At 50.1% G+C, this 26,538-nt stretch overlaps 2 protein-coding genes across 6 annotated transcripts in view; one reads left to right on the top strand and one right to left on the bottom strand.

The window, feature by feature from the left end:
- Positions 1 to 21,544, top strand: Ptprn (protein tyrosine phosphatase receptor type N). Of its 4 annotated transcripts, none has more exons than XM_008825768.2 (23): positions 1 to 198; positions 1,972 to 2,022; positions 2,218 to 2,331; positions 6,083 to 6,179; positions 7,449 to 7,707; positions 7,791 to 8,142; positions 8,578 to 8,709; positions 9,530 to 9,564; positions 10,697 to 10,974; positions 11,169 to 11,255; positions 11,524 to 11,603; positions 11,783 to 11,847; positions 12,680 to 12,898; positions 13,927 to 14,127; positions 14,227 to 14,374; positions 14,500 to 14,573; positions 14,802 to 14,879; positions 14,989 to 15,108; positions 16,490 to 16,656; positions 19,808 to 19,861; positions 20,400 to 20,464; positions 20,670 to 20,743; positions 20,961 to 21,544. In XM_008825768.2, exons 1-23 carry the CDS (start codon positions 84 to 86, stop codon positions 21,030 to 21,032), a joined length of 2,937 nt encoding a protein of 978 aa, XP_008823990.1. In that variant the 5' UTR covers positions 1 to 83; the 3' UTR covers positions 21,033 to 21,544. The 4 variants fall into 4 exon arrangements, with proteins under 4 accessions (XP_008823990.1, XP_029415852.1, XP_008823989.1 ...); XM_008825767.3 differs by having other exon boundaries at positions 5 to 198; positions 8,575 to 8,709; XM_029559993.1 differs by lacking the exon at positions 12,680 to 12,898 and having other exon boundaries at positions 5 to 198; positions 8,575 to 8,709.
- Positions 21,545 to 23,264: 1,720 nt separating this feature from the next.
- Positions 23,265 to 26,538, bottom strand: part of Dnajb2 (DnaJ heat shock protein family (Hsp40) member B2) — an 8,683-nt gene continuing 5,409 nt past the window's right edge. The window contains exons 8-9 of one of the 2 annotated variants that reach the window (XM_008825766.3): positions 25,321 to 25,524; positions 23,265 to 24,184 (exon numbers count right to left, since the gene is read on the bottom strand). In XM_008825766.3, coding sequence (XP_008823988.1) covers positions 24,174 to 24,184; positions 25,321 to 25,524 — 215 coding nt within the window. In that variant the 3' untranslated portion in view covers positions 23,265 to 24,173. Of the gene's footprint in view, positions 24,185 to 25,026; positions 25,525 to 26,538 lie in introns of those variants that run through there. The other variant, XM_029560025.1, reaches the window with a different exon arrangement.

The following is a 26,538-nucleotide window of genomic DNA, read 5'->3' as shown; positions in this document are numbered from 1 at the left end:
AGGCTCCGCCTAGGTTCTTCGGCAGACTCCCGCCAGCGTCGCTGAGACTCTGGCGGAGGAGCAAGCGCACCGAGCTGGGAAGGATGAGGCGCCCGCGGCGGCCTGGGGGTCCGGGGGGCTCCGGGGGCCTCCGGCTGCTGATCTGCCTGCTGCTGCTGAGTGGCCGCCCCGGGGGCTGCAGCGCCACCAGTGCACACGGTCAGGAGGAAACTTGAGGGGAGGGGGGCAGCAGGGGATGGGAGCAAAACTCAGGGCTTGGGCGGTGGGGAGAAGCGTTGCGAAGGTAAGAAGCTCCGGTAGAATATGTGCAGAGTGGAGATGCAGGATGAGGAAGATGAAAGGAGATGGAGATGGAGATGAAAATGAGGGTGGCTGGGAAGAAAGGGGCGTTGGCCCGGAGGTGGAGCTGGGATGAGCGGGCGGGACCTAAGAGAAGTGGGCTCCGGGGAAGAGGGGGCTCGCGCGAGCAGAGGGGTATAGAGGAACTACAGGACCGCGGGAGAAGCAAGAGGTGCAGAGGTGGTGACCCGAGTTGAAGACTGGGATGGGGAGGGACAGGGAGGGAGGAAGAGCGAGAGACGACCACCCGGCCAGAGGAGCCCCGACCGCAGTCATGGGGTTCCAGCTTCCAAGGAGGACTGGCCCGAGCCGAGGGCCCGTTTGCTATGACGTGATCTAGTTTAAGAAGGGGGCAAGTGGGGGAAGGAGCGGAAGAGGACGAAAAGGGGAGGGTCTTCTCCTGTCCCCCTCCCCAAGCCAGGCCTGGTGCTGACTCACATCTGAGAGGACAAGAGTCAGCGCTGACTCACGGGGCTCGGGATGGAGGTGGGAGGGTGGCGTGTGGGGGAAGGGGCGCAGCCTTTCCATCTGGCGCCTTCCTTACCCACCCTGGCTTGGAGGTCAATGCACAGTACTTCCTGTGAGGCTATGGGTTACAAAATGGAGAGGAGAAAGTCAGGTCCTGTGGCCACTCCTAGAGCTGTCACCCCTTGCTCTCTAACAGTCTCCTGTCATACCCTTGGCCCCCTTCAGGCTCATAGCTTCAGCACCACGAACAGCGCCAGCAGCTCAGGTCTAGGACACTCACTGAGTGGGGGAGGTGTGCTAGAGTTTCCGCCTCTTTTGAGTTCCAGGCGGCTATAGTCAGGATGCTTTGGAAAATTTGGGAAACTACCGTGTCCTTTTAAATTAGCCAAAAGTTCTCCCACAGGAATTCTACAAGACCTCCACTCCTCTTCCCCCATGCTTCTGAAGTTGTTCTCAACTCTCATTTAAGCAAATTAAGTCTTTTAAGGATCGAAACTAAGGTCTTTAAAATCCAAAGCTAGATCCCACGCTTCCCTCTTTTACGAATTCTAGCCTTGGGGCTGTAGAGACGGCTCAGTTTGTAGAGTGCTTGCCATGTAAGCTTGACAACTTAAGTTCAGATACCCAGCACCTATGTAAAAAGCCATGCAGAGGAACTGATGTCTAATCCGAGCACTGGGGAGGTAGAGACTTGTATATCTCCAGAATATGCTGAGTGAGCACCAGGTTCAGTGAGAGACCTGTCTCAGATATGTAAAGTGGACAGGACAGCAACTGAGAAAGATGCCCAACATTGACCTCTGGCCTCCATACACATGCACACATACAAACATGTATGCATACATACACCAGAGAAGGGGGAGAGAGAGAGCGAGAGAGAGAGAGAGAGAGAGAGAGAGAGAGAGGTAGAGAGAGAGAGACTGTGGCTCTCTCTCTACATACACATGCACACATACAAACATGTATGCATACATACACCAGAGAAAGAGAGAGAGAGAGAGAGAGAGAGAGAGAGAGAGAGAGAGAGGATCTAGGTCTCTCTCCTATTGTCCTCCCAGCTTCCAGTCGTCCTTAGATTGAACAACTGGGCCTCATTTGCCCCCACCCCCTGTGTCCCAGCTATCTGGCCATTCTGTGTGTGTCTGAGTCTCTACTCTTCTACAGGCTGTCTGTTTGACCGCAGACTCTGCTCCCACCTGGAAGTCTGTATTCAGGGTGAGTAGGACTCTGGCATAGAATTCAAAGGATGGAGAGATCCCCAGGGGGGTGGGGGAGCCCATCTGGGGCTGTGAGAAGGAGCAGAGGAACAGAGCTCTAAATTGAGTGGAGGAGGTGAAGAATTGTTCATTTGACCTGGACTTTGGGAGGCCTCATGCAAAGGTGCTGGTAATGCCACTTTTGTTCTTTTAGATGGCTTGTTTGGACAATGCCAGGCAGGAGTGGGGCAGGTACGGCCCCTTTTGCAAGTCACTTCTCCAGTTCTCCAACGCTTACAAGGTGTGCTACGACAGCTCATGTCCCAAGGTGAGGTCTGGGTACACTGGAGAAAAGAGATTGGAACTTGGTTAGATATGGGGGAAGTAAGAGGTCACCTGATCCAAAACTTTCTCCATGTAACTTTATTATCATACCCACTTACAAAGTCTCGACCTCCCAGATCTTGCTGGATAAGAAGGCAAGACAAGCCAGTCTTGGTGGTGCACACCTTTAATCCCAGCACTTGGGAGGCAGAGGCATGTGGATCTCTGTGAGTTAAAGGCCAGCCTGGTCTACATAGTGAGTTCCAGGACAGCTGGGGCTACAGGGAGATCCTGTGTCAAAAAGATCAAAAAAAAGAAGGCAAGACAAAAGTAGTGATAGGACCCTAGAGATTGGTGACTCCACCTGAATTGTCTGGAGTTGTCCATGGGAGGCCTATAGCTAAAGTTGCTGGAAGTAGCCTTCTGTTTAGGTCAAGTCCCACTCCCTGACACTGTTTTAGAGGTATGAATTCTGAGGTCCTTGGACAGGGAAGCACCTTACTCATCTAATTCACTCATTTAACAAATATTTAGTTAGTACTTACTATGTGGCATGGTGTTTGGGATGTATCAAGGAATAAAGCAAAGAGCTCTATTTTCTGGGGTTTATCTTTGGAGGACACAAGGAGAAAATGCATGATGCAAACTGTAAAATATACAGTATGGCCAGGTGTGGTGGCACGCACCTTTAGTTCCAGCACTTGGGAGGTAGAGGTAGGTGGATCTCTGTGAGACTGAAGCCAGCCTGGTCTACATAGCAAGTGCCAGGCCAGCTGGGGCTATAGGGAGACCCTGTCTCAAAACGACAAAAAAAAATTACATATACAATATGTTACAAAGCAGTGAGTGTTGGGGTTAGAGAGACGGCTCAGTGGTTAAGAGCACTGGCTGTTCTTTAAGAAGACCCAGGATCAAATCTCAGGACCCACATGGCAGCTAACAATGGTCTATAACTCCAGTACCAGGGAATCTGATGTCCCCTTCTGACCTCCATGGGCACTGCATGACACAGGTGCACTTACATATACCCAGGCAATACTCATAAAACAAAGTGCAGTTGACTATGACAGCAGAATTAAAGAAGCAGAAGTGATGAAGCAGTGTTGAATTAGGTGTTAAAGGTAGACTTTATTGAAGTGATGTTGTTCAAGCAGACTTTGAGAAGCTGACAGGGCATGTCCAGAAATGTTTTAGGAAGACCACTCAAGATAGGACCACATGTTTGGGCAACATGATGGAGGCCAATGACTGGAGAGGAAAGTAGAAGATGGAGGTGGGTAGGTAATAAAGGAAGAGATGAATATCTTTATAAGGACTTAGAAAAGGGTGTATGGACATTGCCTTTACTAAGAGCAGCCGAAGAAACCATTACAAGGCTTCGACCATAGGACTGGTGCTCTAGCTTCTACTTTGAAAGGATCTCTCTTGCTGTGTATTGAGAATGCATAGATTGTGAAGAGTTCAGGGTTAAAGTAGGGAGTTCATTCCCAGGTACTACAATAGTAAGGTGTAAGAGTAGATTGGACCAGAGTGATGATTTCATATCATTCTGGATATGAAATATGATGTACTAGATATAGCTATAAAAAGCGGAATAAAAATTGGCTCTGAGGCCAGGCATGGGGGTAAGATTAACAGCTTTAGTCCCAGCACCTGGAGGCAGAGTCAAACAGAGCTCTGTGAGTTTGAGGCCAGCCCAGTCTACTTAGTGATTTCCAGGCTAACCAGGGCTGCATAGTGAGACCTTGTCCAAAAAAATGATAGTAAAACCCAAGTTTCATTTTCTGAACAGCAGAGTCAGTGGAAATATCACTTGTTATGATGGGAAACATTGCAGAAGAGCCAACTCTGATGCAGGCTAGAGGGTGTTGAGTTTTCAATATATGGAGTTTAAAGATGTCTGTTCAAGTAAAGAGGGATGTTGAGGGTGTATGATTAGACTGAGAGGGAGAAGAGGGGAAGGAGGAAGGGAAGGAGGAAGAGAAAGGAAGGAGAGTAGAGTAATTTGAGGATTATTTGGCATATAGATAGTAGTTAGAATCCATATGTTAGATGAGGTAACTGGAAAAAGTGAAATTATATTAAGAAGATGAGGGCTCAGTAATTTAGAACATGTACTACCCTTGCAGAAGACTGGAGTTTTGTTCCAAGTACCCATGTTGGGTGCCTCACAACTACCTGTAACTCCAGTTCCAGGGGGATCCAATGTCTCTGGACTCCTGGAGCACCTGAAATCATGTGCACATACCCATACACAGACACAAAAATATACATAATTAAAAATAAAAAGGTTTTAAGAGAAGAGGACCAAGGATCAAGCCCTAGAGAATTCTAGTATTAAGCCAAGGATTGAGCCCTCAAGAATTCTCATAGTAAGAGACCTGGAGAAGAAGAGGATGCAACCAAAGATACTAAGAAGGGGAATCCAGGGAGTAGGAGGAAGAGAAGAGTGTTCAGTGTCCTAGGAGCTGAATGAAACTTCTGTGTAAGTTGTGAGGAGTTTGCTGCAAAGAAATGGAGTGACAACAGAAGGAGAATATTGGGCAAAATAATTTTACTTTAGATGGAAGAAATTGCATTGTGTTTTTGTGCTAATGGGAGTAATTTGGTAGAGACAAGAGGAGACAAGGTAGGAAACAGGAGAGAACTGCAGGATAATGCTCCTGAGTCTTTAAGAACGGATGAAGCCTAGTGTTCAAGTGGAAGCATTAGTGGACTGTAAACAGGAACACAGATAGCTCTTCTAATGCTAACAGACAAAAAGGCATGGTATTCCACGTTGGTAAATCCCAGGATGTGAGTTGTTAGCATCCCAGATTATAAATCCAGAGCTGAAGCAGGAAGATCACCATGAGTCCCAGGCCAGCCTGTGCTACGTAGTGAGACCCTGTCTCTAAATAAATAAATCCAGAAAAGGAAGAATGGAGAAGAGTGAAAGACTATTTCTCCAGAATGAGTGAGCCACCTTCTCTGAGAGCAGGGCTTCATGGGTAAAGAATCAAACAGAAGACCTACCTCAGGATAAGATGATGCTGACAAGGTGGCATGGTGATGAGGCCAACCACCGTGAGGGTGAGACAGCAGTATAAAACAGGTGTACGGTGTTCTAGACTTTTCTAAGCATTTTCATTTTCTTGACCATACTTTATTTTTGCAACCACCCATGAAATATGCATGGTTCCCACTTTACAAAAAGCTGAGGCTCAGAATTAATAAAAATGGTGATAATAGTGGCAACAGCATTTGTACAGCATTTGTTAAGAGTTCATCACGGGCGGATTCTACTCTCCTTGATGTGTTACTTTAATTAGCACAACAGTCTTTGGAGAGGTATATCTCCATTTTACAGATGAGAGAATTGAGATTCAGAGAATTGCGATGAGGGGATGGAAGCTCAACTTATTCAAGGTCTCTTAGTTCATCAAGAACCAAAGCTGGGGGCTGGGCATGATGGTGCAAGCCTTTAATCCCAGCACTCAGGAGGCAGAGGCAGGCAGATCTTCCTGAGATCAAGACCAGCTGGAGTTACAGGGAGACCTTGTCTCAAAAACAAAGCAAAGCAAAACAAAACAAAACAAAATAAAAAGTTGTACATGAGGGCAGGGAAGAGTCAGCTTAGATCACCCATTGTGTCTCTTGCCCCATTCACTGATCCTGCTCTGCCAAACCCAACACACTGCATTCCTGACCTCCATGGACTCTGTCACTGGGCTCCCAGGCTCAAGGCAATTTCTCCCTATCCTTTCTTCTAACAGGACTATCCTGGCACGATGACCTCACCCAGTATGTGATCTCCCAGGAGATGGAGCGCATCCCCAGGCTTCGTTCCCCAGAGCCCCGTCCAAGGGACAGGTAATCAGCCTTTCTCAACAACCTCAGAGGGCTGAGGCTGGTGTGCTTTGGTCCTCCTGATAGGTCAAGGGTGGGAGGGGTTTGGAAGGGAGGCACCAAGGTCAGCAGACTGGGCCACAGGGAAAAACAAGATCAAGAATGGTTACTCTGGGGCTAGAGAGGTAGCTAACCTGTTAAGAACACTGACTGCTCTTGCAGAGGACCCAGGTTCAGTTCCCAGTACCTACATGGTGGCTAACAACTGTCTGTAACTCCAGTTCCAGGGAATACGACACCCTCTTCTGGTGTCTGTGGGCATTGCATGCATATAGTGCACTTATATACATGCAGGCAAAACACTCATATACATGTTTAAAAAAAAAAAAAGAATGGCCACTCAGGCATGTTTATAAGTCCAGTAGGAGCTGAGTTCATCCTGGGGATCCAACAAAACAGAATAATGAATATATACTTTGAAAACGTTGGCATTTGATATTTTAAAGGAAGTATTAGTTATCATAGACGAATAGAATTTTCTTGGACCAAAGTTGTTGCATGTTTAGTTTTATTACTGTGTGGAATTACATATGGCAGATGTGTACATTGTATTAGGGCCTCTAAAAGCAGTGCTCAGACAAAGGAAAGGAGTGTGGAGCTCAGAAAGTGACACCTAGACAAAGAAGGCCTAATGGGGATGGGGCAGAGCAGCCTTGGTTGTTTGAACATATGCTTAGAGAACCAGAGTGGAAGGGCATGGCACACAAAGACCACAGTAGCACCCTGCAGCCACAGCCCATCTCATCAGGCCCCAGCTGCTTTCCCCGCTCCCATTCTCCTCTTAACCATCCTTATCCTTGAGCTTCTCTCACCTGTGCAGCTGTGATTCAAAGACATATACCTAATGGCTGGGGATGTAGGTCAGTGGTAGAATGCTTGCTTGCACACACAAGGTCTTGGGTTTGATCCCTAGCTCTACACACACACACACACACACACACACACACACACACACACGAGTTTCTCCTACCAAAGATAGATATGCTCACCAAGGATGGAGACACCCTGGTCCAGGCTTGGCTCTCCATGCCCTCTGGCCCATCTTGCCTCCCCTCAGGAGGCCACTTCATTTCTTGAGAGAGATGAGCTATTCCAAACTGCCAAATTTGTCTGACTTCTATCACTTCTGCCTTGTCAGCTGTATGCCTTGCCCCATGCCCCACACAAACATACAAATTCTCTCTCTCTCTCTCTCTCTCTCTCTCTCTCTCTCTCTCTCCCTTTCCTATCCAGATCTGGTTTGGTGCCCAGGAAACTTGGTCCTGCTGGAGAGCTAATTTTACAGGGCATCCCCACTGGCTCTGCCCCTGCTGCCCAAGGGCTTCCCCGACCTCCAGTGGGTGGGAGTGGAGCTGGGGCAGGCTCCTCCCTGTCCCCTCTGCAGGCTGAGCTGCTGCCCTCTCTCTTGGAGCATCTGCTGCTGCCCCCACAGCCTCCCCACCCTGCCCTGAGTTATGAACCTGCATTGCTGCAACCCTACCTGTTCCACCAGGTGAGCCCTCGACTCTGGCCATGCCTCAACCCCAATGCCCTCTCCTGACTTCTGCTCTTACCCAGGTCTCTGATTTCCCACAGTTTGGCTCCCGTGATGGTTCCAGGAGCTCAGACAGTTCCCCAGGGGTGGCCAGTGTTGGCCCCCTGCCCAAGGCTGAAGCCCCTGCCCTCTACAGCAGAACTGCCTCCAAGGCCGTGTTTGGGGCCCGCTCTGGCCACTCCTATGGGGACCTTCCAGGCCCCTCACCTGCTCAGCTTTTCCAGGATGCAGGATTGCTCTACCTGGCCCAAGAGTTGCCAGGGCCCAGCAGGGCCAGGGTGCCAAGGCTGCCAGAGCAAGGGGGCAGCAGCCGGGCAGAGGACTCCTCAGAGGGCTATGAGGAAGGACTAAGGGGTCATGGGGAGCAGTCCCCTTCCCAAGCCATGCAACCAGGTAACACAGTCTTCAGTATCCACTTTCCTGATTTGGGGGCTCCTTCCTGTTTGTTTAGTAAGATTAGGTCTTGTTGTTACCCTAGGTTAACCTTGAACTCACTATTTAGCCCAGGTTAGCCTAGAACTTGCTGCAATTCTCTTGCCTCAGACTCCTAAGTACTGGGATTACAGGCATACACCATCACAGTCAGCTTTCATTCCCACATTTACTTGTCTACTGACAAGCTGATCTATGTAGGCACCAACATAGGTATGGCAACAGTGGGGTGTGAACCTGGCATGCCTCAAGTGTGTTCAAGTTCTGGGAAGGGGGAAGATATCATGTCCTAGTATTTGAAAATAATTTTTAAATGTGCTTGTCCCTACCCCCAATCACCCATCCTATCAGTTTATTCCATCATGTAGCCTAAACTCTATGTCGGACTCCCAGCAGATACAAATCTACAGAAACTGGCTGCAGTGCTAGCAGGCTATGGGGTAGAGTTGCGGCAGCTGACTCCTGAGCAGCTCTCCACCCTCTTGACCCTGCTACAGTTACTGCCCAAGGGCACAGGAAGAAATCTTGGTGAGTGTTCTACAGGGAGGCCAAGTCCCAGCTCCATAGAGACCCATCACTGAATTTCCCGAGGCTACATGGAGTAACCTGGGGGGTCAAGGGAAGAGTTTTGGGTTTTGTTTTTTCTTGAAGCAGGTTCTTGCTATAGCCCAGGCTGATCCTCCTGCCTCTGCCTCCAGAGTGTGGAAATTATAGGCATGCTCTACCAAGCCTGGCTAGAAAGAGAGTTCTTTGGAGAAATAGGGTCATTACCAACAAACCTCAGGGAACAAAGGAGGAAGGTAGGAGTTAAGACTAGAGGGTAGGAATGAAGGGGATGTAGCTCAGTGATAAAGATATGTTTAGCTTGGGCAAGGCCTTAGGTTCAATCTCAAAGAAGAGAAGGAAGAGAAGGAAAGGGTGGAGGAGGAGTTAGAGAAGGAGAAAAAGGAGGAGTTGGAGGAGGAATTGGAGGAAGAGGAGGAGGAGGAAGAAGAGGAGGAGGAAGAGAAGAAAGAGGAGGAGGAGGAAGAGGAGGACAGTACTATTGGAGATTCAAGGAGGATTGTGGCCAGTATGAAGGAAAAACCAATAATTAATGGGTCAGGGAAGGACCCAACAAAGAACAGCTTTGAGAGCTTTGACTAGTGACACAGAAAGGAATTAATAAGAACAATGGCATATAGGGCAGAAGCAGAGAGGAATGAGACCTGCTTGGAATGGGACTGTGGGCAGGAAAGAGGTCACAGCAGATGGAACAGGCTGGGGAGTTCTAGCCCTTTCTGACCTGTTATGTGGACCTTGGCCTTAACACCATTTCCCTAGACTCTTGCTTTTCCTTTCTCCACAGGAGGGGATGTAAATGTTGGAGCTGATGTCAAGAAAGTGAGTTCCCAGCACCTTCCGTACAAATATCCCTTTGCTGAAACCTAAATCTTAGGGTCTTGGTTCAGAATCTATCCTCTTGTCCCTTTTTTTTTTCTTTTTTTTTTAGACAGGGTCTCCTTGTAGCCCCAGCTGTCCTGGAACTCACTACGTAGACCAGGCTGGACTCGAACTCACAAAGATCCCCCTGCCTCTGCCTCCTGAGTGCTGGGATTAAAGGTGTGCGCCACCACGCCCAGCCCAGTCCATCATTTAAAAAAAATTTTTTTTTACTTATTTTTACTTTATGTGTATGAGTGTATTGCCTGCATGTATGTGAGTGTACCCATGTCATGCAAGGAAACTAAAGTTCAGAGACTTTAAATCACTGCCTATGGTTTTACTTCAAGTTGATGGGACTAGAAACCAGGATTCATTCATTCTCTCTCTCTCTCTCTCTCTCTCTCTCTCTCTCTCGATTTTATTTTTATTTATGTGTGGATGTGTGTCTGTGGGTGTGGATATGGGTGGTTTGAGTGCCTGTGGAGGCCAGAAGAGGACATCAGGTCCCTTGGAGCTGGAGTTACAGGTGGTTGTGAGTCGCCCCACATGGGTACTGGGAACTGAACTCTGGTCCTCTGCACAAGCAGTATACACTTAACCACTGAACCATCTTCTAATCCCTAGAAGCCTAAATTCTTGACCCACTGCTCTTTTTGCCACAATCCTTTCAGACTATGCTCTAAGGATTCCTACAGCAAGGACTTTGATGGCAGGCAGGCTCCATCCCTCTGTGGCTAGACAAGCTTTGCTTCTGTTTTAGGTGTTGGACTTCTAATATGTTTGCACTGATTAAAAGTCTTAAAACCATTACATTCCTGTTCATCTTCCAGCTTCACCCCAGCTTATCAAGTTCTAGTTTTCTCCCGTTTCAGCCACATCCTATGAATTTACAGACTATATTTCACTCATTCAGTCCTTTATTCATGTGTTCATCTACTGATTCTCATTTCCTGAGTGTGCTCTCTGTACCTACTGCATGGGATAGAAAGCTAAACAGGCCTAGAACTCCACTGTGGGACACTCAGAGCCTAAGCTGTGGCCCCCAGCCCTTCCACCCTAGAGGCCACACCTGCATCTTGTCTTCTAACAGACAACAGAGGAACAAATGCAGGAAGGAGACACAGCAGAGCCTCAGCCTCCAACACCCTCCCTGCCTGGACACCCCACTGCCAGCCCCACTTCCAGTAAGGTCCAGCAGGTGCTGAGCCCTGCCTCCCCTGAGCCTCCCCGAACAGCCAGTCCTCCTGGAGTCGCACCCGTCCTGCTGGAGAAGAAAAGTCCCTTGGGCCAGAGCCCACCCACAGTGGTAGGACAACCTTCAGCTCAGCCATCAACAGAAGAATATGGCTACATCGTCACTGACCAGAAGTAAGCTCCTCAATCTAGAGAAGCCTTCTAGTCCTATAGAGGTTGGGCTGGCCTGTCTGGCAGGACACAAAGAACAGGGATCTAGCAGTGAAAAAAAGAAGGGGTGGGTAGTTCTGCAGCCCTGGAGGAGGCCCGTTTCAGGAAAGTACCTGAAAATCTCTGCTTCCCTTCCTCTGCCTGCTCCCTCACTGCAGACCCTTGAGTCTAGTGGCTGGAGTGAAACTGCTGGAGATCCTGGCTGAGCATGTGCACATGTCCTCAGGCAGCTTCATCAACATCAGGTGAGGCTGCCATCTTGGTGGGCAGCATAGGGGTCTAGAAGGCAGCCTGAGCGAGGTGGTGCTGGGGGGACTCTGGAGGAAGAGAAGACAAACTCTGGGGTCAGAGATGCTCCCAGCTGTACTGAGGGGACAGCCATACCTGTCCTCTGGCTAGCCCACATCTGCCCATCATTAGAACCCCATGGGCATCCCTGATCCTCAGAGCTGGCCTCTTTTTTAGAGTCTGAAGTTTCGTGGGTAAGGTAGTAACATATCTCCTATTTGGCAGTGTGGTGGGACCAGCCCTCACCTTCCGAATTCGCCACAATGAACAGAACCTGTCTTTGGCAGATGTGACCCAGCAAGCTGGTAAATACCATTCCAATCTCAAGCCCAGGATGAGACTGGCCCCAGCCCTGATATCCAGGTCTATGCCAATGGTCCCTTGAAATATTCCCAACCATCATGGCCTTTTCCCACCACCTGACATAGCATGGGATGGAAACCACATGGGGCTGGAGAGAGCCTGATCTGCACCCTCTCTGCAGGGTTGGTGAAGTCTGAACTGGAAGCACAGACAGGACTTCAGATCTTGCAGACAGGAGTAGGACAGGTAGGTGCTAACTGGAGAATCTGTCAAAGCCCCAGAAGTCTGGCACTGCACATAAGAGATGAAGGCAAAGGACTGGAGAACTCAAGAGTTGAAATTAATTCCATTAATCTGGTTGGCTAGTCTCCTTCTCCAGTTCCTCCCTGTGCAGCTCTCTTTTTGACCAGAAGATGGCGGAGTGGCTCTTCCTTGCAAGAGCATCCCTTTCTAGGAAGGCCAGTCCTTGCAGTACCAGCTGAGATACTTTTGACTTCCTGGAGCAAAATCTGTGAATTCCAGTGAAAACCTTGCACAAAACAGACATTATGCTTAAAATATGTTTCTATTATGCATCTATCACTGATGTGCCACATGCTAATATCCTGTTCCATTCTTCCCTTTCCCCCCTCCCTCTCTTTCTCCCTCTCTCTCTCCCTCCCTCCCTCCCTCCCTCTCTTTTGAGATAGGGTCTCCCTGTAGCCCCAGCTGGCCTGGAACTTATGCAGACCAGGCTGGCCTTGATCTCACAGAGATCCTCCTGCCTCTGCCTCCCGGGTGCTGGGACTAGCATGTGCCACCACACCTGGCTCCTGTTCCATTCCTGATGATGGCTATACCATCATTTTCCTGCTGACTTCTCTCTCTGTGGAGTCATCTAAAGCCTCTGGCACTTGAATTTTTTGGGTGGGGATTGAGAAAGAAGCTGTGTACCCTTCTGCCTGTTACCTCCGTACCCCCCTGCCTTCATGGCTTTATGTCAGGTGTCCTAGTAAGAGTCAGGGTTCAGGGCAGGAGTGAGGAACAACACCTCAGTCTCCCCTGCCACCACTCCCTGATTCTGACCTTGTTCCCACAGAGGGAGGAAGCAGCTGCAGTCCTTCCCCGGCCGGCCCATGGCATCTCTCCCATGCGCTCAGTTCTGCTTACTCTGGTGGCCCTGGCAGGTGTAGCTGGGCTGCTAGTGGCTTTGGCAGTGGCTCTGTGTATGCGCCACCATGCACGGCAGCAGGACAAGGAGCGCCTGGCAGCACTGGGGCCTGAGGGGGCCCATGGTGACACCACTTTTGAGTACCAGGTGTGTAAGTACAGAGGCTTGTGGAAGGAAGGAAATGCATAGGGCTTGAGAGACTGAGTCTTAAATGGAAGAAGGGTGGGAGCAGAATAGGGAGGGAGCTACTGTCCTGTCTGGGTGGAAGCTGGAGAGCAAGGTTGTTGTGGGGCACTTTTTTGTTATTGTTTTTGATGCTCAAAACAGAACTATGAGTTTTAATTTGTATTTGAAACTATGACAAAAATTTTAGTCTTTCTGGAATTAATTGAATGACTAAGACAGTCTCCTCTCTTCTGGAAGATCTGTATTCATCTCAATGAGAAAGTAAAGCTTTGGTCTCCTGCCCCTTTCTATCAACTCTCTCTTCTTCTGACCCTTTCCTTGCTGTCTTAGCCTCCTTCAGTTTCTTTGTTTCTTCAAACCCTTCAACATTCTGTTGACTTTCCTTTGTAAAGGGTTGAACCATTTGCTCCTTTGGCAAAGGGAGGAGCAATAAATAGGCAGCAATCCCAGGATTATCGTGCTGAGTGAAACAAACCCAGATATGCGGAGCATCTGTGTAGGCTTTGTTGGAAAGAAAAAGTTCAACAGAATTTCCTAATTGGAAGTATCTTCCAGATCTTCACTGTTCCATGAGAATTTAAGACTTGTCAACAGAGAATCTCACGGGTCTCAATGTGGGACACTTTTGAATGGCTAGAAATTGGGAATGACTGGTTCTTGAGATTCCTCCCAATGATATGATTTTGGGGTGCTGGGATTCTACTCTGTGATCTCTAAGGTTGTTATAAGCACTGTTCAAGCAGGAAAAAAGAAGGCTAAACAAAGACCTTATTCAGAGAAGATGGGTTTCATTCAAGCTTAATCAAGGACAAGCCTAGAGGCCCAGACTTTAATCCATTGCCCTGTTTGTTTGTGTGTGTACTAGAGATTGAACCCCAGGCCTCATGCATGCTGTATAAGCACTCTATCACTGAGCTATATTTCCAGCACTGTGGTCTTTCTGAAAGGCTCTAAGGAACTTTGGGTCCCACCTGATCCTTCCTCTACAGGACCTGTGTCGCCAGCACATGGCCACAAAGTCCCTGTTCAACCGGTCAGAGGGTCAGCCAGAACCTTCTCGGGTGAGCAGCGTGTCCTCCCAATTCAGTGATGCTGCCCAGGCCAGCCCCAGCTCCCACAGCAGCACACCATCTTGGTGTGAGGAACCTGCCCAGGCCAACATGGACATCTCCACGGGACACATGATTCTGGTCAGGAAAGGGTCCAGGCCCATTGTTGGGAGGGAACAGGATGGCAGGAGAGGCAGGACGGGTAGTGTGGGCCAGAGCCAGGCTACGGTGCCCCTACAGGCATACATGGAGGACCATCTGCGGAACCGGGACCGTCTGGCCAAGGAGTGGCAGGCCCTGTGTGCCTACCAAGCAGAGCCAAACACCTGTGCCACCGCTCAGGGTGAGGGCAACATTAAGAAGAATCGCCATCCGGACTTCCTGCCCTGTAAGTGAGCAGCAGTGTCAGCCTCTGCTAGGAACAATTCGAGGCTGTGGGGAAGGGGCTAGGCTCCTGGTTCAGGCTGAGTGGCAGAGGCCTGGTGCCAGAAGGCCGTTTGGGGGTCTGTGCAGATGATCATGCCCGAATCAAGCTGAAGGTGGAGAGCAGCCCTTCCCGGAGTGATTACATCAACGCCAGCCCCATTGTGAGTAGCTCTGGCTCTAGCCCCTACCTTACTCCATCTGTACTGCCCCTCTTCACTCCGTTCCCTGTGATCACTCCCAACTTCAACCAAGCCCCTAAAATTGTGGAATCTGTATCCTGACATTGAACTATAGGCTTCACAGCCTACCCAAGACCTTGACCCACTCCTGACCAAGCCTCTTTGTGGTGCTTCCCATCTTGGCTGACGATGTACCCTTCCTGCCTCTAGATTGAACATGACCCTCGGATGCCGGCCTACATAGCCACACAGGGACCTCTGTCTCATACCATCTCGGACTTCTGGCAGGTGCACTCTGGGAGGGGGCTTTTCTAGGGATTAGAGGCCCTTGGGGCCAAGAAGGGCCAACCAGGACCAGGGAGGCTGGAGGGCAGTTTACCTGCATATCTATTCCTAGATGGTGTGGGAGAGTGGCTGCACTGTCATCGTCATGCTGACCCCGTTGGTGGAGGATGGTGTCAAGCAGTGTGACCGCTACTGGCCAGATGAGGGATCCTCCCTTTACCACATATATGAGGTCAGCAAGACCCCACAGTAAGGGCATAGTAGGAATAGGGGAGGTGGATGGTGGCCTAGTCTCTCACATATGAATGTATGTGCGTATAGATGCATATATACGAACATGTTTCTGTGTCCTGTCTACATCAAAAGGGATCAAATTTGTAGGGACTTTGACAAAATTAAGATCAATGAGTATGAGGTTGGGAAAATAAATATATCCAAAGACTGAGATTAAGACTCCCTTTAACTGAGTCTAGCATAGCTGTGAGTTTCCTGGTGACCAAAGCAAGAAAGAAACACCCTCAGTGGCAGGTTGCTTATGTGAGATAGAAACAGATTTGTTCATTAGGATAGAAGATAGGTAGGGGGTGGGCTGAGGAAAAGCAGGAAGAAAGAAGAAAGAAAAAAACATTTCATACAAATGGACAGTGTCCCCCTTAAGACAAAAGAGCCTAAGAACATAGAGTGGAGCTGGAGAGATGGCTCAGTGGTTAAGAGCACTGGCTGCTCTTGCTGAGGATGGAGGTTTGGCACCCACATGGCAACTGACTCCTTAACTCCAGTTCCAGGGGATCCAATGCTGTGTTCTGACTTCTGAGGGCATTTCATGACACGGGTGTACTTACATACGGTCAATATACTCATGCACATAAAACAAAAATAAAATAAAGAACATATAGTTGAATTGCAGAGTTGGCTCAGAAAAAGTGCACAAGCAAGAGAGCCTGAGTTTGGATTCCTCACGACCATGTAAAACCTGGTGGTGATTGCCCACTGTCTACATGCAACCCTAGCTCTGTGGGAACAGAGATAAGCACATCCCAGGACCTTGTTGGTCAGCCAGTTTAGCCAAGCCAGTCTTTGAGCTCTGGCTTCAGTGAAAAACCCAGTCTCAAAAGATAAAGTGGAGACCCACAGAGGGAGACACCTCAGGTTAGCCTACACGCAGGCTTGCAGGCACACAAACATAAAGTTCCTCATTGCCAGATGAGCCTGGATAGTCTTTTCCACTACTAAATAAGCACTCGATAGTCTTTTTTAAAAAGCATTTTATTGGTCCTGGCTTGCATAAAGAAAAAGCTCAGATATATTATGGAATTTCATCAAATTTTATCATAAAGCTGACACTTCTGAGGAAGAAGAAACTCTCATCTCAAGAAGCCCGTAGTGATAGTTGTGGCTAGATGAGAATGCTACCAGCTATCCCGAGCTGTGAAGTGACGTAGGCAGCCAGGATTCTTGGGGACCTGATTGATGAGGGCCATTGAGTACACTTTCTGGAGGATTTAGCATTTGAACTGCCTGGAAAGCGGGAGGGTTGGGAGAGCCGAAGAGGCAGCAAGGAGCGTGTGCGCAGACCCAGAGGCTGCGCTCAGGCCCAGGCCGGTCCTCGATAGGTGAACCTGGTATCCGAACACATCTGGTGCGAGGACTTCCTGGTGCGGAGCTTCTACCTGAAGAATGTGCAGACCCAGGAGACGCGCACGCTCACTCAGTTCCACTTCCTCAGCTGGCCAGCAGAGGGCACTCCGGCCTCCACCCGGCCGCTGCTGGACTTCCGCAGGTGAGGGGGGTGGGGCGCAGCACTCCTCCTGGGGCCCCAGGTCTGACCTGGAGCCTCGCCCTTGACCTCTGTCCCTTCCACCAGCCTGTCTCCCCCAAATCAGGACTGATGCTCCGGCCTAGCCACCCTAGCCTGCTGCCCTAGTCACTGCTGTTCTGAAGTCTCCCTCTTTCTCCCAGCGCCTCTCCACATCTGGTTCCTTTGCCTAGAGAGGGGGTGCCTCCGCTCTAGCGCCCCTTCTCCTCCCTCCGCTGGGCCCTGCTTTGATTTCATCCTTCCTGTCTCTGCCCGGCTTTCCTGGCCCCCAGCCCTCTCTTGTGTCTCGCCTCCCATCTGCCTAACTTCTTTCCTCCTTCCGGTCTTTTTGCCGCTATTTTTATTCCTCTTTCACTCATGTTCTTCCTTTTTCTTCTCTCTACCTGTCGCTCTTCGCTTCAATCTATCTTCATTTTTCTCTGCACCTCCCCTTTCTGTCTCTCCCCCTCTCCTCCCTCTTTCCCTCCCTTCTTTCCTCCTTCCTACTTGCCCAGCCACCCACCCTCGCAGCTACCAGCATCATTTTTGTGATCTGCAGCAAATATTTGACTCCAGTTGCATAGTCACCAAAGTGGTCACCAGCAGGTGTGGCAGTCGCATGAACAGAACAGAGGCAGATGTGCCAGGCTTGGGAAGGGACAGCCCGAAGGCTGAGTGGAGAATTGGAGAAGGGACTCAGATTGTCATAGGGGAGGTTTGTGGGACAGGGAGGGGCTGAGGCAGAAGCTAACAGAGGGACTTGGCTATTAGAACACCAAGACCAGGCCAGATGCCTAGTGTCCCCTGCATTTTCCCCACAGAGAGGTAGCTAAGAAGCCCTGCCTCTAGAACAAGGGCTCCATCACACCAAAACCTTCTGCTCTTCTGTCCTGTGCAAAACTGGCCTTTAGTGCCAAGCAGAGGTGCAGAGTTGGGAAGGGGACTGGGTAGTTCCTGAACCCCAGAACATTGATTTCCGACTGGGTCCCTGTAGCCTGAAGCACATCTTGAAAGCACTATCAGGGTATTGAACTATTTCCTTTTTTCCACATTTAAAAAATTCTAGCCAAGTGAGGTGGCACACACCTCACTTAATATAATAATTATTATATCTGTAATCTCAGATACTCAGGAGGCTGAGGCTGGAGGACTGCAAGTTCAAGGCCAGTTTTGGGCAACTTAATGAGACCCTGCCTCACATAAATTAAAGAATGAAAATGAGCTGGGAGTGTAACTCAGTGGTGGAGCACTTGCCTAGCAAGCGCAAGGCCCTGAGTTCAATCCTGGTTACTGAATAATAATGATAATGATATTTTAAAATTTTACTGGGCTGAAGGTATAATTCAATGATAATGATAGAGCATAGGTTTAACCCCTGCACTGCAAAAAAAAAAAAAAAAAAAAAAAAAAAAAAAAAAAAAAAGCAAATAGCAAAGGTCCTGATAGAGCCACTGTATAGATCTGCTTTAAGGCTAAACATCCCCTGTGACACTTAGGTCAGAATGACATAAATTCAATTGTTATATGATACCTAGAATAAATTTATTATTGCCTAATAAATGCATTTTGGTGAGGGTCCACCAGAGGGAAGGCAGATTAGTAAAAGAGGGCTCAGCAAGAGGCTGGAGCAAATCTCTTAGCAGTCCCTTTGTTCCCTTCCCTGTGAAATGAGCGTGCTGCCACAGGATGCAAAAGAACAAAGGATGCCAAATCTAGCTAAATGCTGGGCATGGCAAGGGCTGAGTTGACTCTGCAAGCTGGTTATTGTCACCATTCTAAGGTGATAGGAATGGTGAGGACCACCATCCAACTCCAGCCTTCTGATGCACCCACCAATGTGCATGACAACCATGCTTATGCCCATAAAACCACTCAAAGGATTGAAGAGCTGGCTCTGTGGGTAGGAGTGCTTTGCTGTACAAGAATGAAGAACTCCCCTGGATACCTCATGCCCCACCAAAAAATCTGGGTATGGCAGCAAGCATGCCTATAACCCCAGCTCTGTGGGTGGGCAGAGGCAGGAGGGTGGCTGTGGCTTGCTGACTGCCAGCCTAGCTCCAGAGAACCTGTCTCAAGAGAATAAGGCAGAGAAAAAAAAATGACAGAGCAGGACACTCAAATCCTCCTCTGGCTTCCACACTCAAGTGTATGGGCACATGTTCCCCCCTCCCCCCATACACACACAAATGTACACACACACACACACACACACACACACACACACACACACACACATCCATTTAAGTTACCTGGCTCCTTAGCTGGAGGACCTCTAACTCCCAAGCTTCCCTGAAACAATCTGCCAACCCTTAAGAAGGTCCCCTCTAGTCTTCATACAGAGGGGATACCAGGTGCCTATAGGTGGCACTCAAAGCAGGAAACTCATAAGGGACAATGGAAGGTTAGACAGGACAACAGATGGAGACACTCCCTGTTCCTTGCTGAACTGTAGAGAGACAAGGTCTGAGGTCCAAGTGGATCCTAAGTCTCACCACAACCTAGTCACAGAATACCTGGCTTGGGTGAGGCTGATCCTCATGACAAGCAGCCATGTTCAGAGTAGAGAGGTTGTCCTCCCCTGGCCAGAGGAATGCTGTGCCCAGAGTGACCTGACGTCAGGGTTAGTGGACCACTAGGAGCCTGATGGAAAGGGAATGGCTTTAGTGGCTGTGGAGGAGCAGAGCCAACTAGAAAGCCTACCTCCAACAGAGCTACTTGTTGATATCATCCTGTATTATCATTATTATCAACTATCATTTATTGAGTACCTATGGTTTGCAGGTTCTTTAATGTGGATTATCTCATATCACTGGACAAGAACCCTAAAAAACAAGGTTACTATTATTGTCATCTGTTTTATAGATAAGAAAACTCTGAGGCTCTAAGACATGAAATCAGTTATTCCAGGTTCATAGCTTGGGTACATAACTCCTAAGTGACAAAGCAAGCTCAGATTCATCCACACTGGCTCTGGTGCTTTGTCTCTGGTCCTGATTCCTTTCTTTAACACTCTTCCCCCTCTTCCATGACTGTAAGTGGGAAAAAGAAGAAAGCCAAGCCAATGGCTGTGTGCTCGGCTCTGGTGTCTCTTTCTCCACTGGTGACTCTTAGCCCTCACACCCACTTCTCATTGTAGGAAGGTGAACAAGTGCTACCGCGGCCGCTCCTGCCCCATCATAGTGCACTGCAGGTGAGTGGCAACTAAAGGGTCAGAGACCTTGGGCTGGGACCTTCCTGATTCCCCCTTCTGGTCCTATTTCTTGTGCACAAATCTTGAGCACACTGCCTGTTTTTCTCTTCATGTTGGTGAACAGCAGCCATAGTCCAGATCTGGTATACCTTGTCTTTAATAGTCCATGTATTAAGAACAGCCAATGGAAGAGTCCAGAGGAATGTGTGCCCACAGAGTTAGAAATGTTTGCTCTTTGGCCCTTTCTCTAAAGGGCTGGCTGAACTGGCCCTTTCTATAGAGAGAAGCCTGCCCCCAAGCTGGAGAGGGTCAGTTCCATTCCATCCTGCTGCCTCCACTGAAGGCTGAAATATGGCTATCCTTTCCAGTGGTCCCCATGCCTATGGACACACCAGGACTCACAGGCCTGTCACTTGAGGTCTCCATCCTCTCACACCCTCCCCAGGCCAACCCTGATGATCAGTCAATGGCCCCACCCCAACCTCTGTGTCACTCTTCACCTAGTCAGGGCTAAGGTTGTCACCAACTTCTGTTTCAGTGATGGTGCGGGAAGGACAGGCACCTACATACTTATTGACATGGTCCTGAATCGCATGGCAAAAGGTAAGGGCTATGCCCACGGGACCCACAGTCCTGGTTCCCTCATGCCTCCCTAGCACCCAGGGGCCTGGGAGTTCACTGGGGAGCAGTGGTCACACCTCCAGGCTTTGCCTATCCTCTGAGCAACCCACCCGAGGATGCTCAGGCTTTCTGGGGCCTGTCCTCTCTTGGACACCCCTGATCAGCCCCTTTCCCACCCTATCCTCAGGAGTGAAGGAGATCGATATTGCTGCCACCCTGGAACATGTCCGTGACCAGCGACCTGGCCTCGTCCGCTCTAAGGTGACCATGCTTCCCTGCCTGGCCCTAGCAGCTTCCCTTCCCAAGCACTCACTTCTTGGTCACCCTAATGAGACCAATAGCAGCCTGCCCCCTTCCGCCTCCCCCAGAGGAATTCCCCTCCTTCTAGCTGCCCATCACCCTCCACCCCTGCAAGATCCCATGGGCGGGAACAGAGGCCAGGCTTTTCCTAACTCTTCCTACCACTGGTCTTGCACAGGACCAGTTTGAATTTGCACTGACAGCTGTGGCAGAGGAGGTGAATGCCATTCTCAAGGCCCTGCCTCAGTGAGCAACCCCCCCAAGCCCCTCAGTGGGCAGCCTGGCCTCTACTCCCTCTACCTGCATCAGCATCTGTCTGTACACCCATTCTTCACCCACCTGCCACCTCGCCCATCTGGGGCATGCCAGCCCTTTCCCAACCCAGTGTGGAAGGAAGGAAGGGTGAACAGAAGGGGCAGGTCTGCCCAGCCTCATGCATGCCAGAACCAGGGAAGCTCATGGGAAGCTGGCAGCAGGCACGAGGAGTGGACACCAGGAGCAAATGTGCTCGGCCTCATCCTACCTAAGTCCCTGGCCCCCTTTCCTATGGTACTGGATGCTTCCAGCCAGTCCACGTATCCCCCCAGCCTGTGGTGTGTGGACAGAGCAGAATGAGAAGGCCCCAACTTCCTCAGCCCTACCACTGGCCTGCTACCTTGACCCTGCTCAGCCACTCTCCTTCTAGCATAAGAGAACATTTCTAGAAAGATCTACTTTTGTATCAGTGTGAATAAAGTTAGTGTGTTGTCTGTGCAGCTGCAACTCAGACGCCTATGCAGTTCTCTTTGCTCAGGTTCCAGACTCCAGCTGCAGCCTGGGTCTGAGCTAGCCCAGCCTGTCTTCTCTGGGAGACACTGAGCACAGGGAGACACTGAGCTGCAGAAGCTGGCTCGCATTGGTTTTAGTAGTGCCTAACAACGTGGTTTCTAGGTGGCTGATAGGCTCCAAGGTGCCATGCACACATTAGCTTTATCTTTATAAAACCATGACCAATGACTCACCCCATTGTACAAAGAGAGTGCAGTATGGCCCTGGTCCAGGCTATATGACTTGTAAGTGTTGTAGTCAGAATTCGAACCTGAAAAGCTAGGCCTTCTTCCAACCTTTCCTATCAGTTCATAGGCTGTTTCTTCATGCCCTTCAGCCTCAGAAATGACATGTCATACAAGACTGAGGTTAGGGCTGTGGAGGCGATCCACCCAGTACCTGCCATACCTCAGGTGATACCACAGCCAGCACTGCCAGGAGGTGCCAGGGCAGGCCTCCACCTGCAGGAGAGGTGTGCCTTCTCCCTTTCGTTCTGCCCATTTCAGAGCTCAGAGCCCTCCACCCTTATGGTGATCCAGGTGCTCCTCCTCTCAGAAGTCCTCCCCTGTGTGTCATGAGGAGTCTTCAGACCAATGATAGACAGATAAATGAAGCAAGATGAGCCCAGGGCTTGGGGCCACTTGCCCATGTTGAAGTTCAAGTGAAAAAGCAGGGTGAATACCATCTGCTGTGGGTGGAGAACAAAGGGTCTTCCTATCTGTGCTCTGCTGACGCTCAGCTCCATTTGTTCCACATCTCAAAGCTGGCAGTGGGCAAACCACCATTTTGTAAGCTTCAGCAGGTGATCAGGATGGAAGCTCGGAATTCTTTCAGCACAGGCTGCTGCTTTTGCTTTGAGAAAAACACTAGGCTTTTTGACTACTGGAGGTGAAGCTAAGAGTGATTCCTGGGGTGGGGAAGCTGGACATGCAGGACAACATGAAGGTGCTGGTCCTACGGGTGTAAACAATAGAGGGGACCTGGTCCCTGGGCAGGGTACCATTCCACATGCCCCTGGTTCATACTTCTGGCTGTGAGTCAAGGAGAGCTGTAAGGGCTTTAGCCTAGGACCCTTTGGTGCTGCTTAAGTTTTACATGCCTTCATCTCTCTGTGAGTCTCCATACTTTCAATCAAGTCCTAACTTCTGTGCTGCAGAGGATTGGGAAGTAAATCCCTTTACAAGAGGGGCCTTCTGGGCTGGAGAGATGGCTCAGTGGTTAAGAACACTGGTTGTTCTTACAGAAGACCTGGGTTCAAATCCCAGCACCCACAAGGCAGCTAACAACTGTCCGTAACTCCAGTCTCAGGGGATCCAACAGCCTCTTCTGACCAATGCGGGCATTGCACAACACGGATGCACTTACCTACATGCAAGCAATACATGCATACACATAAAAATAACAAATAAAATTTAAAAAAAAAGAGGGACCTTCTAGGGAAAGCTGGTTGAGGACCCCCTAAGAGGTGAGTGAGGGTCAAAAATTTAAGTACTTCTTAGGGTCTTACAACAAATTCAGGGAGGGGAACCTGGTCAAAAAGTAAACTTCTGCTGCCTATTAGCAAGATTTGTGCCTCCAGTTATTTGGTGTAAGAGAAGGTATGAGGCCTAAAGTGTCATCCAGTGGTCCCAGAGGGTCCCTCTCGGGCCACCTTGGAAAGGAGGAACACAGAGCACCAAGCTCTCAAAACTCAGCTTTATTGACTTCCAGTTTCCCTCAGTCTGAGCTCAGCTCATCTGGCTTTAGTAGGTCTCTGAGGCTCAATGTTCCAGAAGCTGGCCACAGCCTGTTCCACCAGACCTCTCCCTGGCCTTGGGCTCCCCAGGCAGGGAGGAGGAGAGGTGGCTCATGGAGGATGATGGAGAGAAAGAATGGGGAGCAGGGTCAGAGGCCAAAGAAAGCCATTCAAGCAACAGCATGTCCACACTCCCATTGCATGCCAATACCAGCCACACACACGCCAGCCAAGGCAACCTTCTCTTCCAAGATTTGCCAGCCCACAGCCATCAGCCTTCCAGTACCACACCCTGCATATTCAGTTCACTGCCCCACTGGCTTGTTCTTTGGACCCCAGACTGCCCACAGGAAAGTTACCTCTCCCAGATGCTACAGGACTCTGGTCTGCCCACCCCAACCTGGGGCTAGCAAGAAGTGTCAGGGGAACTGAAGCTCTTGTATTTCCCCCTTCATCCACAATTCTCACCACCCCTGCCAGAGACAAGTTGAAAGACAAGATCTCTCCATCTAGAGAGAGAGAGGCTGGCCAGGGCTGGAACTACATATCCCAAGAAGCACAGCTCTATAACCAAGCACCACTTCCCGTGGGATAAGGCTAGCAGAAATGAGGTCAGGTGCATTGCATTCTGGGACTTGTAGTCCACAGGCGCCAGCACTAAAAACTCGGAAAAGAGTTTAGAGGTTACGACTATGGATGCCTCCCATTCAGCGCCCACCTGCCACCCAGACCCCAGCTCTATACTGAGCTTAGGTGAGGGAGAGGAATGTAGTGTTCCCTCCCAGCACATGGGGGGAGGGCGCTGTCCTGTTGGAGCTGTGCAGCAACTCTGGATCCAGGATATCCAGCTCAGAACACATCTGGGGAGAGAGCAGGGGTGGGTGACAGGAGAGAGGGTCAGCAGCAAGCAGGTAGAGGATGGAGCCAAGCATGTGCACCTAGGCTGGACTTGTGGCTGTTCCCTGAGCCCTGATACATGGTGGGCAAGTGGTACAGACACAGTCCCCACTAAGCCTCCCACTGGGTCTCCCTGGCCCTATCCCACCTCTCCAGGGATAGCCAGCCTCACCTCTGCCTAGTCTCATGGCCAGGGCAGGCTGAGGCAGCAAGAAGGGAAGAGGAGTGGACTCCAGTTGCGACTCTGGAGGGCTGAGAGGCTCCCGCCCCACCCAGCTAGCCTCTCGAGAAGACCTCATGGCCCCACGGGCCCCAGCATCTTCCTGGGCACACAGAGGCTTTTCAGAGAAGGGAGAAGAGAGTTCTAGCCAAGCAGCAGTGAAAGCAAGCGATGCGGCCCGCACGGAGTTGCAGAGAGCAGAGTGGGAGGAAAAGCAGCACCAGAAGGGAAGGAGAGATGGGCGGGTGAGAGCTCAACTCTGCACAGAAATCAGGGGTCTGCAGCTGGGTAGGGACAGCAGAGACTCCACTCAGCCTGCACTATTCTCCAGGTGAGCTGCCCATGCAGGCTCAGAGCATGCCAGGCCAAGTCCTCCTTCCTAATAGCATCAGCAACACAGGTGGCAGAAGACCTAGGCACAAAAGGCCCAACCCATACCACTAATGTCTCTCAGCAATGCCCAATCCAACCAGTGCCTCTGGGCTCCTCAGGCCATTCCACAACCCTAATGCCCCCAATCCTGGGCTTCACCCAGAAACCTATCAGCCCTGGAGAGAACACAACAAATCCCAGGTCCACACTAGAGGATGGTGGCTCTGGGAGGGAAACTTGTGGAGGGACAGAGAGTTTGGGCTCCTGCAACTCAGGCCACATTCCACTCTGCATTCCTGACAGTGTGCAGGACCTGGAGTCAGGACCTGAATTCAGGTCAGGTAGGACCTGGTGTTCAGAGGATGAGGCAGCGAGAAGCCTTCTCCTCTGGGGACGGGCTGGGTTTGGCTGCCTCGCCCCTTGCCCCCTTATGGGTGCCCCCCACGTCAGGATCTTGGTGCTGGGCCTTGGGCCGCCCCTGCCGTCGTTGCTGCACCCCCCGCCCACCTGCTGGCTTCTGCCCAGCTGCTTCCATCTCTGACAAGCTGTAGGCCATGGCAAGCTGCAGGTCCTCATCCTCAGAGAGGTCGCTGTCAGAGGGACGGGAGACAGGGGCCTGCCGGACCTGTGTGTCCCCCAACCTGGAGGTGACTGAAGGTTGCTGTTCACGACGGCTCAGCTCCAAGCCCAGTGCCAGGTCATCTGGAACACCTGCAAGAGTCACAGCTATCATGAGGCCCAAAGCCAAGCCATCATGCCAGGCTACCTCACACAGTAATAACCCTGACCATTTACAGCCTCTCTGAAATTGCACTTGTGTTAGGCCCCTAGTGAGTGGTTACAAGCATGGAAAGATACTCATCTTCTCAGTTGTGGCTGTATTTCCTTGGACACAGTACTCAAACCCCCACCCCATGCCTCCTTTCCCTTGTCTATGAAATACGAATGAAGAGGGTGCACACATAAGCCAATTTTCGCAATGATTAAATATGACAACCCATGTAAAGTACTTGGCATAGTGCTCAGTGCTGGCAGGTAAGTGATTAGCCAAAGGGCAATCCTGGGAGGTGTGGTACTCTGGAAAGAGCTCTGCTCCAGGAATCCTGCATCCTGAATTTGAGCCTTGGCTGGGACTATAACTCAGTGGTGCAGTGCTTGCTTAGCACGCACACGCACACATACATGCACACAGCTCTAGGTCTATAATCTAGCACCAATACACATACACACCAGAGTTTGATTCCTGGGTTACTTGGCCTCTTTTGTATGGTAGGAAGGAGTCTTGAACCAGAGGCTACTTGGAAGTCAGGATCATTTAAATATGCTTCAACTCAATCTTCTCAAATAAAAATTGGGTAAATACAATCTGCACTGCTTCTACCCATGCCACAATAAGAACACAGAAGGACTAGGGAAATTGCTCAGTGGGTAAAGTGCTTGCTGTGCAAGCTTGAGGACCTGAGTTCAAATCCTCAGCACCCATGTAAAAGCTGGGTGTGACAGTATATGACTGTAATCCCAATGCTGGGTGGCAGAGATAGAAGGATCCCTGGGGCTTGCTGACCAGCTACTCTAGCTGAATCTGTGAGCTCTAGGTTCAGTGAGAGACCCTGACTCAAAAAATAAAGTGAGGGGGGACAAAAAGGACACAAAGTTGGGAAAGGAACATGGGGGGGTCCTGAGAGGAGCTGGAGGAGGGAATTCAGGGGAGGTAAATGATTAAAA

This window comes from Nannospalax galili, unplaced genomic scaffold, assembly GCF_000622305.1.
Source record: "Nannospalax galili isolate Female #2095 unplaced genomic scaffold, S.galili_v1.0 scaffold127, whole genome shotgun sequence".
Classification (NCBI taxonomy): domain Eukaryota; kingdom Metazoa; phylum Chordata; class Mammalia; order Rodentia; family Spalacidae; genus Nannospalax; species Nannospalax galili.
The sequence above is the reverse complement of the archived record's forward strand: the minus strand, read 5'-3'. Positions and strand labels throughout refer to the sequence as shown.